Source organism: Mizuhopecten yessoensis, unplaced genomic scaffold (assembly GCF_002113885.1).
Source record: "Mizuhopecten yessoensis strain PY_sf001 unplaced genomic scaffold, ASM211388v2 scaffold7479, whole genome shotgun sequence".
NCBI classification, from domain to species: Eukaryota; Metazoa; Mollusca; class Bivalvia; order Pectinida; family Pectinidae; genus Mizuhopecten; species Mizuhopecten yessoensis.
In genome coordinates this window covers 98,098-116,243 of record NW_018407068.1, presented here as the reverse complement: position 1 = coordinate 116,243, position 18,146 = coordinate 98,098, and the positions used below count along the sequence as shown (strand labels likewise).

At 36.6% G+C, this 18,146-nt stretch overlaps 1 protein-coding gene across 1 annotated transcript in view; it reads right to left on the bottom strand.

The window, feature by feature from the left end:
- Positions 1–957: 957 nt before the first annotated feature.
- The window catches only part of LOC110453669 (general vesicular transport factor p115-like), a 29,416-nt gene continuing 12,227 nt past the window's right edge, over positions 958–18,146 (bottom strand). Inside the window, 12 exon segments of the mRNA XM_021502725.1 lie at positions 958–3,907; positions 5,840–6,001; positions 6,572–6,727; positions 7,849–8,070; positions 8,714–8,829; positions 9,003–9,141; positions 9,615–9,733; positions 10,958–11,139; positions 11,527–11,648; positions 12,238–12,348; positions 16,339–16,544; positions 17,201–17,423. Coding sequence (XP_021358400.1) covers positions 3,842–3,907; positions 5,840–6,001; positions 6,572–6,727; positions 7,849–8,070; positions 8,714–8,829; positions 9,003–9,141; positions 9,615–9,733; positions 10,958–11,139; positions 11,527–11,648; positions 12,238–12,348; positions 16,339–16,544; positions 17,201–17,423 — 1,824 coding nt within the window. The 3' untranslated portion in view covers positions 958–3,841.

Genomic DNA, 18,146 nt, shown 5'->3' with positions numbered 1-18,146 from the left:
GCTTTATTCGTTGCACTGGTTACCTGTACGATACAGGTCGCAGTACAAAATTCTGGTATACACATACAAGGCACTGAATGGAACAGCTCCTCAGTACCTACAGGAACTTGTTACCCTGTATCAGCCGTCAAGATCACTGCGGTCGGAGTCAGAATCTTTGTTGTGTGTCCCAAAATCTCGTACTGTGACCTACGGAAACAGATGCTTTGGGAGGGTTTCGGCTACGTTGTGGAATAGCTTACCATCTGCTATTAGGAAGTCGAATACCCTGGCCAAGTTCAAGAGGGACATAAAAACTCACCTCTTCACGTCTGCATTTTAGAATCTGTGCAAAGACGTCATGTAAATACCACCCTTTTATTTGTTCATTTATGTGCACATTGCTTGTTAAAGGTATGAAAGTGATTGCAAGCCTTTGTTGTTTGTTTTCACAATTATAACCATTACTATTATCCATATGTTGTAAAGCGCCTTAGAGTAATTCTACAAATTATATAGGGCACTTTATAAATGCTGTATATTATTATTATTATATCTATAGAACAAAGGTATCACTGACCTACATTAACATAGGACCAAAATACCATTTAGTGGGTACCTACATTAACATAGGACCAAAATACCATTTACTGGGTACCTACATTAACATAGGACCAAGTATCAAGTATCACAACATAATCCTACAATCAAGTATCACAGTCTACATTATCACCGATTCAAGGTACACTAACAATATCATAGAACCAATATATCATTAACCTTAATCACTAGTGAACCAAACTATCACAAACCTACATACATTACTAGAGAAGCAAAGTTGTATTATGTAGGTAATTCTGAAATGTCTCTGAAGACGAGTGTAATTCATTACCAAACCAACAGCATGCAGTTCCATGGTTGAGGTTGTTCACTAAATTCTATGTCTTTACCTATCATCAAAAAAACCCAACACAGTAGTAAGTTTAACATACCTTAGGTAATACATTTTATTTCTCTCAAAGTTGTAAACAACCATTGTATAGGTTAATACAGTTATATGTACAAGGTATTATTTTAAAATTTACATCATGATCTGTGCATTAAAATATTCAAGAAACCCTCAATTTTTTACCATTATTAAAACTGACTTACACAAACAACAGACTTTCAAACATCCACAGCTTAATTGGGAGTTCTCGCCCATTTGTCTTCCCACAATTATGCATATATTGGCTATATTGTTGATGCAATTGATATAAAACTATGTCAAAGAAATGGTTAAATAAACGATACGAAAAGCAACTTCCAGGTACTGCTTGCCTTCACCTCAAGGTCCAATACTCAGTCACTGCATATAACACCTCACATAATACTACTGTACCTCTACTGGTGTATCGCCAACAAGTAGATTGGTTGTTATTTATTTACACTAGTTCTGTCAAATATATGCAATATATTACCACTGTGTGGCATTGCCAATATGTAATTCTACCAAAACACAGATGACCATTACATTGTATAGAGCAATGGATGGTAAGGCCCTATTGTTGACATTATTAGTGTGTTATAATTGTACCATTGGACACCACCAATCATCCTTGGATGATGACTGCTCCATCTAATAAACTGCACACTACCCACAAATCATTTTTTAGATCAAAGTACTTCAAAAATGGTAAATATAAGTATTGAACTACCTTTTGTTGGCATTCAGTCAATACGAATGCCAACTAGAAATGACAAATTCAACAAGAAGTGCTGGTATGCTACATCACATGGAATTTGTCATTTTCAGTTGTTATTTATATTGACTATGAATACCAACTGTAGCAGTTGAATGATTAAATGACCAGATTGATGAGGGATGCACACACTAACTTTGGCAGTTTTTACAATTTGTTTCTCTTAGTAAATACTGTAAACATACAATTATTGGATGTTATATGCACTAAACAAGATGGCAGTTTATCCTGGTCACACACACTGACTTGTGCTTTTCATTTTTATTTTTGAACATGAGTACAAACACACATGAAGGTCAGAGTAAGATGAAAATGAGTACTTCTTGGTTACAAGGCATAATTTCTACTTCAAAATAATAAAAGGTATGACAGGGCAATCTTCTCGGATTCTAAAGCATAAACCACTAGAATCTACTCACAGCCGAACACAAATTACACCTAACTCACATAGCACTGATAAGCATAACACAACATATTGATACATCTTTTTAATTATGCAATGTATGAGAAAGTTTGATATTGTACCACTATGGTACACTCTATTGATAATCTATCTTTCGTTGGGTGGGCACCTGCTTTTTTCCAGTATGTAGCTTTTCTCCAACCATCTAGGAACAGGGAAATATTACCTTAGGATTAGGAACATACCACTAAAAGGTCTCAACAATTATTTTGGGAGGTTTCCATTAATACTGATATGTTTATCTCAGATGGAGTTGTAAACCAGATACAAATTTAATTCTCATTCATGTTTGTACAAATACAGTGGCTCTGTCTAAAATTGACATTCCAGCAACCAAATAATTAAGCCAGTTTCCAGTATGTTCCAAATGGTTGGTCTACTTTAAATTCATTGTCATTGTTGGAACAAAATTCTTTGTCTGATGATCATCTAGATCAGACAAACTGCTATAATAGAGTTCAAGCAGTACAGAAACCTACATAAGGTCGACAATATCTCGAGACATAATTACACATGTACCAAACCGGGCACCATAGCAAAGAACGAGTTATAGGTCACTAGGCTTCTGATTCCTGATCTACTGTTTCAGTAAACATCTGTAACAGATATGAATCTTTTCAATCATTCAATTTCACATAAGAATATTATACTATTCTATTCTCAAATTCTCCATTCCAAGCTCAAGAACACATTATCCTTCAGTAAACAATAAATAAACAACAAGATTCTCCGAGGATGCTGCCTATCGTTGTGTAGGGCAATATGTACAAGGTCATAGGTCATATTGGTCAAATACAAATGTAAAAATATGGCTGGGTCACATGATGGCGGCACATTTGACAAAAGGTCACCAAAAAGTAACTTTAAAATCTCAAAGGTCTGTATTTCTACAGGTTCAAATTCTGATAAATTCCCCTTTGTTTTCACATGGTACAAACAACGTATTTGTGAATCAATGTTACCTGCAACAACGTCGTGATGGGAGTGCCATCTTGGTTTACGTTGATTTGTATAGTTTTGTTTTGATTACTTATTGGGTATGATTTGAATTTAGAGTAAAACTTTCAGGTTAGCTGATGTGAAAATTAAGTTGAATGCATAACATTGTTTTTTTAACAGGAATTCTGTGAATTCAACCACAGCAAAAAGGACCTTCACAACGATCAAAACAAAAACAATATTGAAACAGATTGCACAAATATCACACAGTTCATAGAATTCATTGATTAACAAACCTAAATACTGAATCCCAAAATTCCTTCTCATACAATGACTACTACATTTACCTAACACTAAAAACTCTCGACAGTTCAATGTTACATGGAAATGCAGTCAATCTGTCCTTTGCAGCACTTATTTTTCATACAATTATGATCATAGAAATAGAAGTGTCAGTATATTATTTTCTCTTTGCAAAAAAGGGTTGCGGTGCTTTTACGCTTGGTCAATTTTCAGTCGTTTTCAACAAAATGATAATCTCCCAACTTTCAATGCTCTAGAAATGTCTACAGTCAAGCATGTAGCACAAGGAAGCTGATTCCAATTCTGGTGCACAATGGATACTGGAACCAGTCCCTGATATCCCTAGAGGTCCATCATCTGTATCACAGGGCTTTAATGCAGTACTCAAGGCACTTACACTATGATATGCTTTGTTTCAGTTGTCATCTTCATCATCTGTGTCATCATCTCCCAAATCATCATCATCATCATCCTCTTCCACCTGAATTAGAAATCAAGATCAATCAGACAAAGGCATTACAGACAATATGAAAACCCTCACAATTGTGGTGGAAATAACTGTTTAAAAGATTATGTTTGTGAACATGTATGTGAATTTTCATACAGAAAATGAAGTCTAAAGCAACTAGAACACTGACAGGTCAGTAAGGGCCCCGTCTTGTGGCAATATATCCCCCATAATCATCAAGAAGCAATCTGCCCATATAGCTGAGCTTGACGTTTGACATTTGGACTTCAAAAAGAATCGCAAGGAAGCAAAATATACATTTTACATGTACTATGATGTGAGTCTTGTTTCCTTCCACCTCCATATTTGCTGGGCTAACAGAAATGTAAATACCGCTGCAATACTCATTTGTTAGCTTTGATTTGTTTTATTTCAACTTATATACCCTCCTCCATCAAGAGCCAGGGTCAAAGTCAGAGATCCACTTTGTCTTTGACCTTTGGACTCAAATGACCTTGACCATTAACCCAGTGACCTTGACCTTTGACCCAGTGACCTTGACCTTTGGTCAATTGACTCCTTGTTTAATTCTGACCAACATTGCTGCATAATATCATAACAAAATTTGACTGTGACTTTTGACCCAGTGACCTTGACATTTGGTCAATTGACTCCTTTGTTTAATTCTGAGCAACATTGCTTCAAAGTGTCATACCAAAATGTTCACCAGTGAAAAGATACAAAATTTAACCTTGACCTTTGGTCAGGTTGACTCCTTGTTTAGTTCTGATCAATTTTGCTTCATCATGTCATAACAAAATGTTCATCAGTGAAAAGATGCAAAATTTGACCTTGACCTTTGAATCTGATGACCTTAACCTTTGACCTTGACTTTTTACCTCAATGTTTTTTTTTGTGAACTGAACATCTTGACCAAGTTTCATAAGCATCGGTCAATAAATACCAAAGTTATCAGCCAGGAACAAAATTTGTGGACGGACAGACAGACAGACAGAGTGATTACTACAGGGCACCCGTATCTCCCATACAGGGCCCTAATGATGTCATCAAGGACATGTTTTGTTTAGAGTTGAACTGAAGTCCTCACAACAATTCAAGGTCATAAACAGAACTACCTATGGAGACACTGCCAAAGACAAGGCCATGTATGTATAGACAGATCCCAATATACCCTCAAAGATAAAGTTAAGATAAATTACTATAGTGGCCATTAAAAAAGGTTAAAAATTCAAACTTTTCTGCAAATTTTAGATTTTAATAGAGACTTGCAAAAGTCCTCATTATGGAATGTAGATAATCCAAGTACAGGACAGGATTTAATCATGCTAAAAACTAACAGCATTAACTAGGGGAATGGGATTGTAAAAAAAACATCTGTACAAATTGAACCAATTTGACACAAAGTAAACTTGGTTTACGGTCATGTCAGTCAACTACAATCCATGATAGCCATATTGGATTTTTAATCTGGTCAAATGCTAATTGCACAGTTACTCCAAATCACTTTACTGTACAACGGAACCATAACCATGAAGTCTAAACCAAACTAAATAGTATTTGAATTTTTAAACTCATGTTTAAAATAAAAGCAATAAGTTTACTCAAGTTTACTAGAGTAAAACAAATCTAGAAGCTTTTAACTAAATCAGCTTGTATAAAATTTGATTGATAGCTATATCCAATGTACATCTTAACCCACTACATAGTCATCATTCAAGTTACATAAAGTTTTCAGTTGCTGATAAAAAGTGGAGACCCCACAATGCAATTATCTTTAAAGTTGTGAAATTTTGTATTAAATTATTCTACACAGAGATGAGATTTCGAGCACAGACCCGTTTGACTTGTAATTAATGTTGATGTCTTCAGTATCTTTAGCCAGCTATTAAACCCCACTCATACACCTCTACAGGCCAGTAACAACAGTAGGTAGGTATCTCTCACCTGTTCCCCAAGATCTTTTAACCTGGTCCTATATGTGTCTATTTTGGTGTCCTGATCTGCCAATAAAACTAACAGATCTTCCTGTTCCTTTTTAAGGTTATCTAATTCTTCTTCGACCTCACTCTTATCCTTAGCAACGTGTTTGGTCTCCTCTTGAGCTTTCTGGAAAAAAGGTCAACATGGTTAAAATTGCAGACAACATCTATATATGACAAACCTGACCTTTGGCAATGGCACATTGACCATTCACCTGCAAGCCACTTGGCATCAGTGCTCGAAATATTACTTGTTGTCTACAATCAAGAAACAAATACATGTATTTGACCGTTGTGACCTTCACCAATGACCTTGACCTTGCATCAGAGAAATAGCGATAACAAATGTTGACCCTGAAATCATAAAAGTAATGTTTCTCAAGTGAAATGTGTGTACAAAATGACAAAGATCTGTCTTGTACTTTTTGAGAAACAGTGATAACAAACTTTGATTCTGAAACTAAGATGGCCACCTGGTTGCCATATTGTTTGTCACATTCACAAACAGAAGTCTTGGCTCACAACTAGGACCAAATAGGAACCTGTGTATGAAAGTTGACAAAAATCTGTCGATTCCTTTCTTAGAAATAGTGGTAACAAGCATTGTAAACAGACGCAATCATTTGTGATTTGAAAATATAAATGTACACATATAATACACATTGTAAAGCAAATATGTAACACGTCCAATACTCACATTAACTTTGTCTATAAGATTCAGATTTTCTTCATTGGCCTTTGTAAGTCTTTCCTGTAATGCCAGTTTTTCACTGGAAATCTTTTGAATTTCTTCCTGTAATAACACTGTATCTCCTCCTCCAGCTTGACTTGAATTTTCGTTTTTAATGTTATTCTATAATGAAAATGAAATTGATATATGATTTTAAAGATAATATTTTACCTCAAACAGGCTTGAAAATTGCATGCTCATCATTGGATGTCTATATTATTGAATATTCACAACTATTTATTACATGAAAAAGTATTAGTAAATGTCATATCTTTATCAACGATACATTAGCAGGCTTGATAATTCCAGTTCTATTGTTGTATTATGAACATTTAAACCAAATTAGTTACACCTACTCCCATAACATGAGAGGCCGCTGGTCGGCCTTTTTTCAATCGGATATGATTTTGCCGACTGCGACCTCTCATTTCCGAAGCACTAATTCTTTGATGCAGTTTCCGCCCGAAATCCGGGCGGAACAAAATCGGCTTGAAAAACTCACATAAGTGGTTAACAGTTCATGACAACGATGTCTACTCACGGTTTATATAATATAGATCTCATATATATGTCACAGACACAAATATATAGTATATTACGGAATAGAACACTCAAAATACATGTCCATGTCGTTGTAGCACATCTCTGACCTACATTTAAAACATGGCTTCTGGATTAATACAAAATATCAGGGGGGATTTCAAACGGAACGAAATGATACGGAGTTTGTTTGTATTCCGCTTGTGAAACATTACATGTAATCCATTTTTGTATTAACCGGAAAAATCATGGCAAATGCTGTCTGCTTCGCTTCGAATGAGGAAAAACTCATTATTTATGTCTTTGACATGAAATTTTTCTCATATAATCATGGATTTATGGAAAGGATTATTTATTGGACCCTTTTGACCATTTAAATGTATGTAAACACGATATGCTCTTTCTTAATCAGAACTTTGAAAATGTGATTGTCAGCATCGGGAAAATCAGCTATGGGCAGTTAGAGGTTACGCGGCGCCTGTCAAAAGTTTTTTGCCGTGTAAAACCTCTAACATTGTTGGAGTACGGTTACACCCAGGTATATAGTGCCCATATATACTCTAGTTTACTGCTGATAGGTCTAGATTTTATATGCTTTGGTCTATGAGTGGCTATCCAAAGCCTGGGTTTTTAAAACAAATCTGCCCTTATGTGGGACATATACGTATACCAGTATCTAGCTGTCATCCACTGTATATACTTACCAGATTGTCTATCTGTCGTTGTGCTTCGTTGTGCTTGGTAGTGAGTCGGGAGACTTCAGCATCCCTCTCCTTCAACATGTGCTGGGCCTCCTGTAGGTCACACTTGATTCTGTTGACTGTGGCCTGTAAGACAGCTACCTCACTGGGGTTGTTCTCCTTGTCCTCCTCCCCGTCTGTCTGATAGGCCAACACCTTGGCCTCGGACACCGTCAGGTCTCCTTTCTACAGGAAACCAATATAAATTGGTCATTCAGCAGGATTTGATGGTAGGCAAGTTATAGGATATTACAGTACCCACATTTTTCATTACCAGGACTGATAGTGATATGTATATATTTTTCATTCACATGGCCATACTACTGTAACCAGAAAGAGGCATAACTGCCATAAATATAATAAAAATTAAAAATAAATAACTAGCACACAACTATCTAGAGTATTGATAATGTGGACAAAGCTTCATGAATATCGGTCAAGAAGGGAGGGAAGTACTAGCAGAAGGATTAGGAAAATATTCTTGTAACACAACCAATAAGTGTTTCTATGCGACGTTTCGATGACTAGTACAGTATGTACAGTGTCACCTTCATCAGGCAAATGAAGGATGAAGGTGACACTGTACATACCATACTAGTCATTGAAACATCACATAGAAATACTTATTGGTGCGTTACAAGAATATTTTCATAATCCATAACAACCTGAAGAAAATGTTACTAGCAGAACGGGCATTACTTCAAAAGACATTGTTTGATCAAAATATTTATTGCAGAGGTACAACTTACAGAGTGTGTTGACTCATACCTAAGGAGTTATTTTGTATCATGATTGTTTGGGGGTGGGGGGGGGGATTCTATATCCTTACCAGTTTTTCTATTGCCGTTTCTTTTTCTGATACATATAACTTAAGCCTTTCTAATTCTTCCTGTATGTTTCTGAGGTCATCTTCTTTCTTTGTATCTAAAAATGCTCCTTGAGAACCTTAAAAAAACAAATACACATTTACAAAATAATTTCCAAACACTGCCATATAAAAATATGATTTTCTGTTATTTCTTGTGCTAAATAAGTTAGCCTTTTATTTGTTTGATATTTGAAAAACAAATCGCTAATCTCTGGATGCCTGTTGTAAGTAAGTTTAATCATGTAAGTACCTTTTTGAGCCTTGAGAAGTGCGTTCTGATCCTTCAGCTGTTGCACCTGTTCCCGTAGATCACTTAATTGACCTGTGGATACCCCATTTTGTGAACGTAACAGCTCCAACTCTTGACTCACACTCTTCAACTGTGTGTCCTTCAGTNAAATGTAAAATGTTAACGGACGACGGACGACGGACGACGGACGACGTACGACGGACGACGGACGACGACGGACGAAAACGGATAGCAATAGGTCACTTGAGCTAAAGCTCAGGTGACCTAAAAATGTTTTGCAATATGAAGTTCAACAGAAAATCATTAACTCTATTTTGCATAAATGTTTTTATCGAAAAAATGAATACATGGCTTTATAAAGCATTTTATAAGTCTGTAAAATATTGAACTAGTAAAGTTTACAGAAAATTTTCAAAGTTATATATAAAACTTGAAACATAAGAATTAAATGAATAGTAATCTATTCAATGAGATATCTCTCTATCTTAGAAATTGATAGAATTACAAAATTTCATTGTAGCTGATTTTTTTTTTCTGTTTTCGTACCAGGTATTAGCAATTTTGTATTTCTATAATAAAATTTATGCAGAAAAGTGTAAGTGACATCTTTACCTGTTCTTGTATGAGTTCTTTGTATTGGTTAACAACTTTTTCATGTTCCTGCAAATTGGCAATTTTCTGTTTGTGTTCTGCAGCATTAGCATTAGGCGAGACGGTATTTAAAATATCAACTAAAAATGGAAAATAAAATTTTGTTGATTTTCAGCGTGGTAACAAGTTTTGCAATGTTTAAAAACTTGTCAAATCATTGGTAACATATACCAGAGTCAATATATACTACTCTATAACCCTGCTAATTGCTTTGGTTTGGTTTGTTTATGTTTTATGTCCTATTAACAGCTATGGTCATTTAAGGACGTGCCAGGTATTGGTGGTGGAGGAAAGCCGGAGTTCCCAGAGAAAAACCACCAACGTACGGTCAGTACCTGGCTACTGCCCCACGTAGGCCTTGAACCCGCAACCCAGTGGTGGAGGGCTAGTGGTAGCAGAATGTCAGACGCCTTAACCACTTGGCTACCGCGGCCCCCTGCTAATTGCAACTTTATCGAGCATATGAACTGTGTCATTAAAAAGCAATTGTTTACACATGCCGTCATATCATCAGGTAATTATGAGGACATACATGTAATAACAACCCAATGTCAGAAGTAGCAGTTCTTTTTATTGCAATTGACAGATCCTATAAAATACTTTATACAGTACCTCAGTGTCCAGTACATGCAACTTGATTTGAACTGCTTTCATTTAATATAAATCTGTGGTCTAAATGATTTATATTCAAGCCCAAAATAACAAAAAGCTTGAGCACTAGTAATCACTGTTTCTAACCTGCTATAATTTGTAAGCAAAAAAAACTCGTATTGAGATAGTAAATAGCATTTACATTTAAACAAAAACAAAACAAAACAAAAAAATGTTATCAATAACTAGACATTTTAGTTGCTTTGCACCGATTTGACCCAGAGGATAATGTCCCTGTGACCTTATCATAGTTCTTGGCAAACCTTCTCTGGCTAAGGCAGGTATTGTCTAAGTTTCATATGAATCAAAATTGTACAGCCCAGACAAGATTTCACTTAAAAGTTTGCACTTCCTGGCATCCCCCTGGTGAGACTGTTGACCTGGAGGTGGAGGTCACTGTAACCAAATTACAATATACTGTACACCTATGGCTAATGCAGGTTTACTCAAGTTTCATCAAGATATCATTTACACTTTTAAAGATATATCTGTCTATAAGCTTTATGTGCAGCCCCCAAGAATGCCAAAATAATAAATCTTCAATTTTTATAACTGAACAAGTCACTACTTTCGAACCTTAATAAATTTCCTTGAACTATAATTACTTTTGTTTTGTTGTGTATAAAAAATCTTATCGATGCAAGAACACTTACCTTCTAGGGATTTAAATATTCTAGTGAATTCAAAATCAAACACCACCTCACTTGGGTGTTTGTAGGTAAAATTGGGTTTTTTAGCTGCCTTTGTGTAGCTCTCATTCTTTGGTATTTGTGTTAACTTGTCAGAAAATGATTCTAAACCAATTCTCTTCTCTATTATCTGTCGTAAAGATGCTCTGAAAATCAAACAAAACTGTACTGTACTGGAATGACTGATTAAACATCACACACAAACAAAGCTTTGTCTTTTTTCATCAGGATTTTTAACCAGTAGTTCTGCATTGCACTGTGTAAAGGGACATCAGAACAAAATTATTGTTGTAGTTGAAATACACCATTTTTTAAAGCCATTATTTGAGCACATGCTTCAATATTTTTTTAATACATGTATCAGGAAAAGCAGATCAAAGAAGAAAGAGTTTCGATAATAATTTACTAAAAAGTAAGTATAGAAGCTCGGGATAAGTCAAGTTTAATTTATTGGGAAACGGTTTCACCCGAACAGTGAGCTTCTTTAGGAGTGATAATTTAACATTCATTTGACATGTATAGAGATAGCTTACCTGTTAAATGTTTCATTTTGATCATCATTATCAAGGACACATATTCCGAGTAAAAATGAGCACAATCCCTGGACTAAGGTTTCGTTCTCATCACTCTCCGAGGCAGACACCTGGGTTATCAGCTGTATATATTGTTAAGAAAACATTAACAAAAGCATACAACATTATTTTTCTGTGTTAGGATATTTTAAGCAAATATTAAAAATTTCCTTTCATCTTTTATTGATCTGTTTAGTAATAATAAATTTTGACCCCAAGAACTTCATCAACATATTAAACATGTACCTGAACCAATATCAAACAAGAGGCCAATGGATTGGGTACTTAATGCTCTTCATTTAAATCCAAACACATTGCATATAGATGCCTGGAATCCACTTTATGATCTTTTTATTTTTTGCATATACTTAAGTTTCTTAGATCCTCTTGAGTTTGCAATAACCATTTTTACTGTATAACCTGAATATGTTTGCCCTGTGAAAGTTTCATTCTCAGTTTTTTTTAAAACAAATCTGCCCCATGTTGATTTTGGCATCTTGTTATTTCACAATTGTGTAAATGGACAAATTATCATGTTTGCCCATCACATTAAATATACCCTCTCATTCAATTGCAGAAACAAAATGGGTGCAGCAATTTCCAATTTTTACAGTAGATTTTTTTTCCATTCAGGTCTGACAGGACCTTGCAAAATTTGATATTTAAGGATACAAATGGTATGTTGGCCGTGTTAGTGAGGAAGTGGGCCACGACGATTGGACAGCTAGACATCCACCCACACATCAGCATCAGCAGCCCAACTCGGGTCTGGATCTTACCACCCTGCAAAAACACAATCAAGTCATCATCTGCCAACACACAACAGACAACCCACCATCTAGACATACAGTCATCATTCACACACAGTCATCATTTAAACGAACCATTCTACAAACAAAGTCATCATCTGTTTACAGACTTTACATACTTATCATTCATCCACAAACTACAGTAACCACCCATCCACAAACTACAGTAACCACCCACAAACTACAGTAACCACCCCCCCAAAAACTACAGAAACCACCCACCCACAAACTACATTAACCACACACCCACAAACTACAGTAACCAACCATCACAAACTACAGTAACCACACACCCATAAACTACAGTAACCACCCACCCAAAAACTACAGTAACCCCCAACCCACAAACTACAGTAACCCCCCATCCACAAACTACAGTAACCCCCCACCACAAACTACAGTAACCCCCCATCACAAACTACAGTAACCACCCAGCCACAAACTACAGTAACCACCCCCCCCACAAACTACAGTAACTACCCACCCACAAACTACAGTAACCGCCCACACACAAACTACAGTAACCACCCACAAACTACAGTAACCACACCACCACAAACTACAGTAACCACCCACTCACAAACTACAGTAACCACCCACACACAGACTTTACATACTTATCATTCATCCACAAACTACAGTAACCCCCCATCACAAACTACAGTAACCACACACCCATAAACTACAGTAACCACCCACCCACAACCTACAGTAACCCCCCCACCCACAAGCTACAGTGACCACCCTCCCACAAACTACAGTAACCACCCTCCCACAAACTACAGTAACCACCCATCACCAACTACAGTAACCACCCACCCACAAAATACAGTAACCTCCCCACCCACAAACTACAGTAACCGCCCCACCCACAAACTACAGTAACCGCCCACACACAAACTACAGTAACCACCCACTCACAAACTACAGTAACCACCCACACACAGACTTTACATACTTATCATTCATCCACAAACTACAGTAACCCCCCATCACAAACTACAGTAACCACCCCCCCCCCAAACTCCAGTAACCACCCACCCACAAACTCCAGTAACCACCCACCCACAAACTCCAGTAACCACCCACCCACAAACTCCAGTAACCACCCATCCACAAACTACACTAACCACCCACCCACAAACTACAGCAACCACCCACCCACAAACTACAGAAACCACCCACCCACAAACTACATTAACCACACGCCCACAAACTACAGTAACCACCCTCCCACAAACTACAGTAACCACCCCTCCACAAACTACAGTAACCACCCAGCCACAAACTACAGTAACCACCCCACCCACAAGCTACAGTAACCACCCCCACCCACAAACTACAGTAACCAGTCATCATTTAAACGAACCATTCTACAAACAAAGTCATCATCTGTTTACAGACTTTACATGCTTATCATTCATCCACAAACTACAGTAACCCCCCACCACAAACTACAGTAACCACCCCGCCCACAAACTACAGTAACCACCCAGCCACAAACTACAGTAACCACCCCGCCCACAAACTACAGTAACCACCCCTCCACAAACTACAGTAACCACCCATCAACAAACTACAGTAACCACCAACCCACAAACTACACTAACCACCCCACCCACAAACTACAGTAACCACCCACCCACAAACTACAACAGCCTTACTCATGAAATATACACATGCATGGTATTCAATGGAAAAAACATTAAGTTTTCTATTTATTTTATTTTGAACTACCTACAATGTTGACAATGTTACTGTTTCAAAGCAGTCAGGGATATATTAAATAGCGCATTCTTTGTGCCATATTTTGATGATGCCTTGCTGGATAGAAAAAGGCTATGTGGCATTTTGAATGGATTTACTCAACAAAATTCTGCTGTTTTCTGTTTTTATATGTTCAAATTTGGTTACATAAATTAAACCACTTATTCTACCCTCATTTCATCTGTATCTGAATGGAAAATCTGCAGCTTTGATTGAAGTGAATAGAAAGTATTGTTCTGAATGGTCAATTCCAAAAGTAATACTTTCATAGTTTATCACTTTTGATATCCATCACAGTGTGAAAGATATTTTTTTATCAAGTTGACAGAAATCAACATTTCACTGGCAAAAAAGTGATAAACACAGTTATCATAAACCCACTAACTACACTGACCACCTGCTTTAAACTACTTATCATTTGTGCCACACACACAGTCCTCACCCACCACATACATAGTGTTTATCTGCCCACCAAATACCAACTCACACACCCCTACACACACTCAGCCTCAAATATGTAATAAATAAGAAAATAAGAACTCCAAACTGGTACATGTTTCACAATCACAACTTCATGTATAGGTTTAAAGCATCTGAAAATGCTTTTATTCAGCTTGTTATATTGATATATTTTTTTAGTTATGATAAACGTCCTGGAACTAATGGCAATCAAATACTTGCTAAAACTTTACTCTTTCATGTTTGTTAAATGATAGGTCATAGTTAATATTGAGGTGATGAAGTTTTAAATTTCAAGTTTATTCTCCGATATAGTATTTCCACACAGAAAACAAAATAACAAAAAAATGCATAAATTACATATGAGGAAGTGAGGTTTAGGTAGGAAAGGAAGACATTCAATCAACGTAAGTTAGAGATGTAGGAAACGTTGAGTGAAAATGCATGGGTGGGTTTGTACTGTGACATACGGAGAAAAGAGTCTGTTCTTCTTGATGTAAATAAGCCTCATCATAAACTACAAAGAGAACAAATCACCTCTTCCATTACACCAGGGAAGAGATAGCCATTGTCAACTCTGACCTGTACTGGACCACTAAATCACTACAGACATTTTCCTTAAGAGAGAGAGGTTGTCTCAGTTTCCGGTTTGATCATAATTATGTGAAACAGGAATAGACCTGATAGTGTCATACACATACTGATAGGACTTTGATCAAAATGTGTAAGTCGTCATACTTACTAATTGAGTTCTGGTCTGATTTGGGATTTTTTTTCTCATATAATTTTTATAATATGATTACATTTTCCTTTCAAAAATATGTTAATTTTTTCATGCCAAGAAAAAGTACCTGTTGCCAGACGGTGTCAAATGACAAGAAATGATTGGTGCAGTCAAAACAACATCAACAAGCATCTTTAATGCACTATACACGTAATTGCAGTCCAAGCCGAGGGAGAGGGAGAAATATAACATTGGGATACTTACATCAGCATACATTGGCTCATCCTGTGTTAATTACATGGACAAGGGATGGTAATAAGCTATCAACACAAGCTGGCTAGTATAACATACATTTCATGATGGAATAAACAAAAAAACTATTTTCAATGATATCATGCCAAACAAAACAAAACAGCACATTCCATAGAAGATTTCTAGTCAAATTAAGATTTAGGAACTATAGAAAATAACAAAAGAGCAGAAATCATAAAAGGATAAGTTATAATGTGGTAAACTAAACAAGTTAAGAAGGATCCTTGTTAGTGATATTGGATGGAACACAAGCAAAGAATTCAGTAATATTTTTGTCTGAGTGAATTTTTCTTGTGTATGTGGAACATTCTCTTTTTCATATCCATGGTTTCAACATTAAACATCTTTGACTTTCATCAATATTGTTGGAGGAGAATTATCATCAACCAAATGTCTAACTTTCTCCTGAATAATGAGACAGAAATGATCACCTTAAAGTAGGATTTTTGTTCCTGAATAAAAATATTCAGACTTTTTTTCCATTTAATAGAGCCTGAACTAACTAAACCAACAAGGTTACACTATGCTCATGTCAGGTTCTATGTAATGATTCATTCCAAATTCACATTGAGCAAATCAATAGCAAAAGTCTTTTAATTATTGTAAATGGGGAAATGTTGAAAGTAAGACAGACAAAAATACCATGATTGTTTACAAATAATGAGAGACATCTAAGTGTTGTTCAAGGTCAAGATGATGTACCTGGGACAGGATATTGCAGCACTGCTGCAGCAGGGACACTGGTGGACTTCCCAGGCTGGTAGCCAGCTGGACCCGCAGGAGCTGCTCCTTCTGAGTGGAGTTTTCCATGATTGCATGCAGCAGGGCCACCGCAGCAAACCAGTTGGACAGGCAGTCAGCACTGAACAGTCCCCCACAGAGTAGCTGACCCGCAGATATCGTGTTGGCTGTAATGGAAACGTAAGGGGTTCAGGAGATACAGCAACAGCAAAGCAATTTTGTGGATAAATGGTCTAATTTTATACATGTTGCTAATTTCTAACTCTGATTGGAGAGGAGATGTCATATGATGAGTCTGTAAAACTCTAATAAGACTTACATCCTACCTGTCATCGGACAATGCTCTCCTTTGGCTTAGAGTGACTTAAATGTAGGACGAGGGTTGAGTTGGCTAAATATGTGACATGTCATCAATAACAAGACAATTGTAGATTTCAGCTTGTCTTTCAATCATGTATTGACCTGGTCTAAGTGATATTCACCTCAATCAATATTGCTCAAAACAGTTCAGTTAATCATGGATATATCTTACGTGAAGTCTATAACTGAATATTAATAATAATCACTACCTTGGCTATTAGATTACAGGGCATTATTTATTTCTGAATTAACTGCCTTTTTATCATATTCATTCTAATCTTTTCCTGTTTTTACTTGAAGTAACTATAAAAAAAAAGTGAAATGTTCAAATACATAAAACAAATCAACCTAACCATATAAAAGTTAAAAGATAATACCACAATGGATGGATACAATCATTAAAGACCATTACAGTATTTACCATGAGAAAGGTAATATGGACTTCACAATAGATAGGTGTTACCGTCAGAGGATGTGGGTAGTAGTGTCTGGACTATCTGTGACTGGCCGATTTCATTCCTGTACAGGAAGGACTGGAAACAGTAGAGGACAGCACATCTCAGTGTGAAAGGCTGCTTCTCATTCACCATGGACATCAGCAATACAACAATGGCAGGTCTGTAATACACAAATCATTGTTAGACTGGACAGTAGAGGACAGCACATCTCAGTGTGAAAGGCTGCTTCTCATTCACCATGGACATCAGCAATACAACAATGGCAGGTCTGTAATACACAAATCATTGTTAGACTGGACAGTAGAGGACAGCACATCTCAGTGTGAAAGGCTGCTTCTCATTCACCATGGACATCAGCAATACAACAATGGCAGGTCTGTAATACACAAATCATTGTTAGACTGGACAGTAGAGGACAGCACATCTCAGTGTGAAAGGCTGCTTCTCATTCACCTTGGACATCAGTAATACAACAATGGCAGGTCTGTAATACACAAATCATTGTTAGTCTGGACATTTCTAACCCTGCTTAATCTACAACGCTTTTACAAACAATAAATAAAGTCTACATATTAAGTTATTGTTATTACAGAGTACATACCAAGGTTGAAACTGCAAAAATCAATGGAGTAAACTATTGTCATTTTGAGTAAAGACAGTTTGATGAACAAGAGGCCCAATGGGCCTGCATCGCTCACCTGGTATTAATCTCACACTTGTAAACTTAAAAGTGGACTAAAATACAGCTACAGGCAGAATATCAGTGTGACCTTGAATGTCAAACAATGACATTAGGTTGAAAGTGGGTCAAGGTCATTCATTTGAACAAATTTGGTAGCCCTGATTGCTACAGGCCAAATATCAGTACCCTGGGCCTTTTGGTTATTGAGAAGAAGTTGTTTGAAGATTTTAAGACATTTGACACCTGTGACCTTGAAAGTTGGTCAAGGT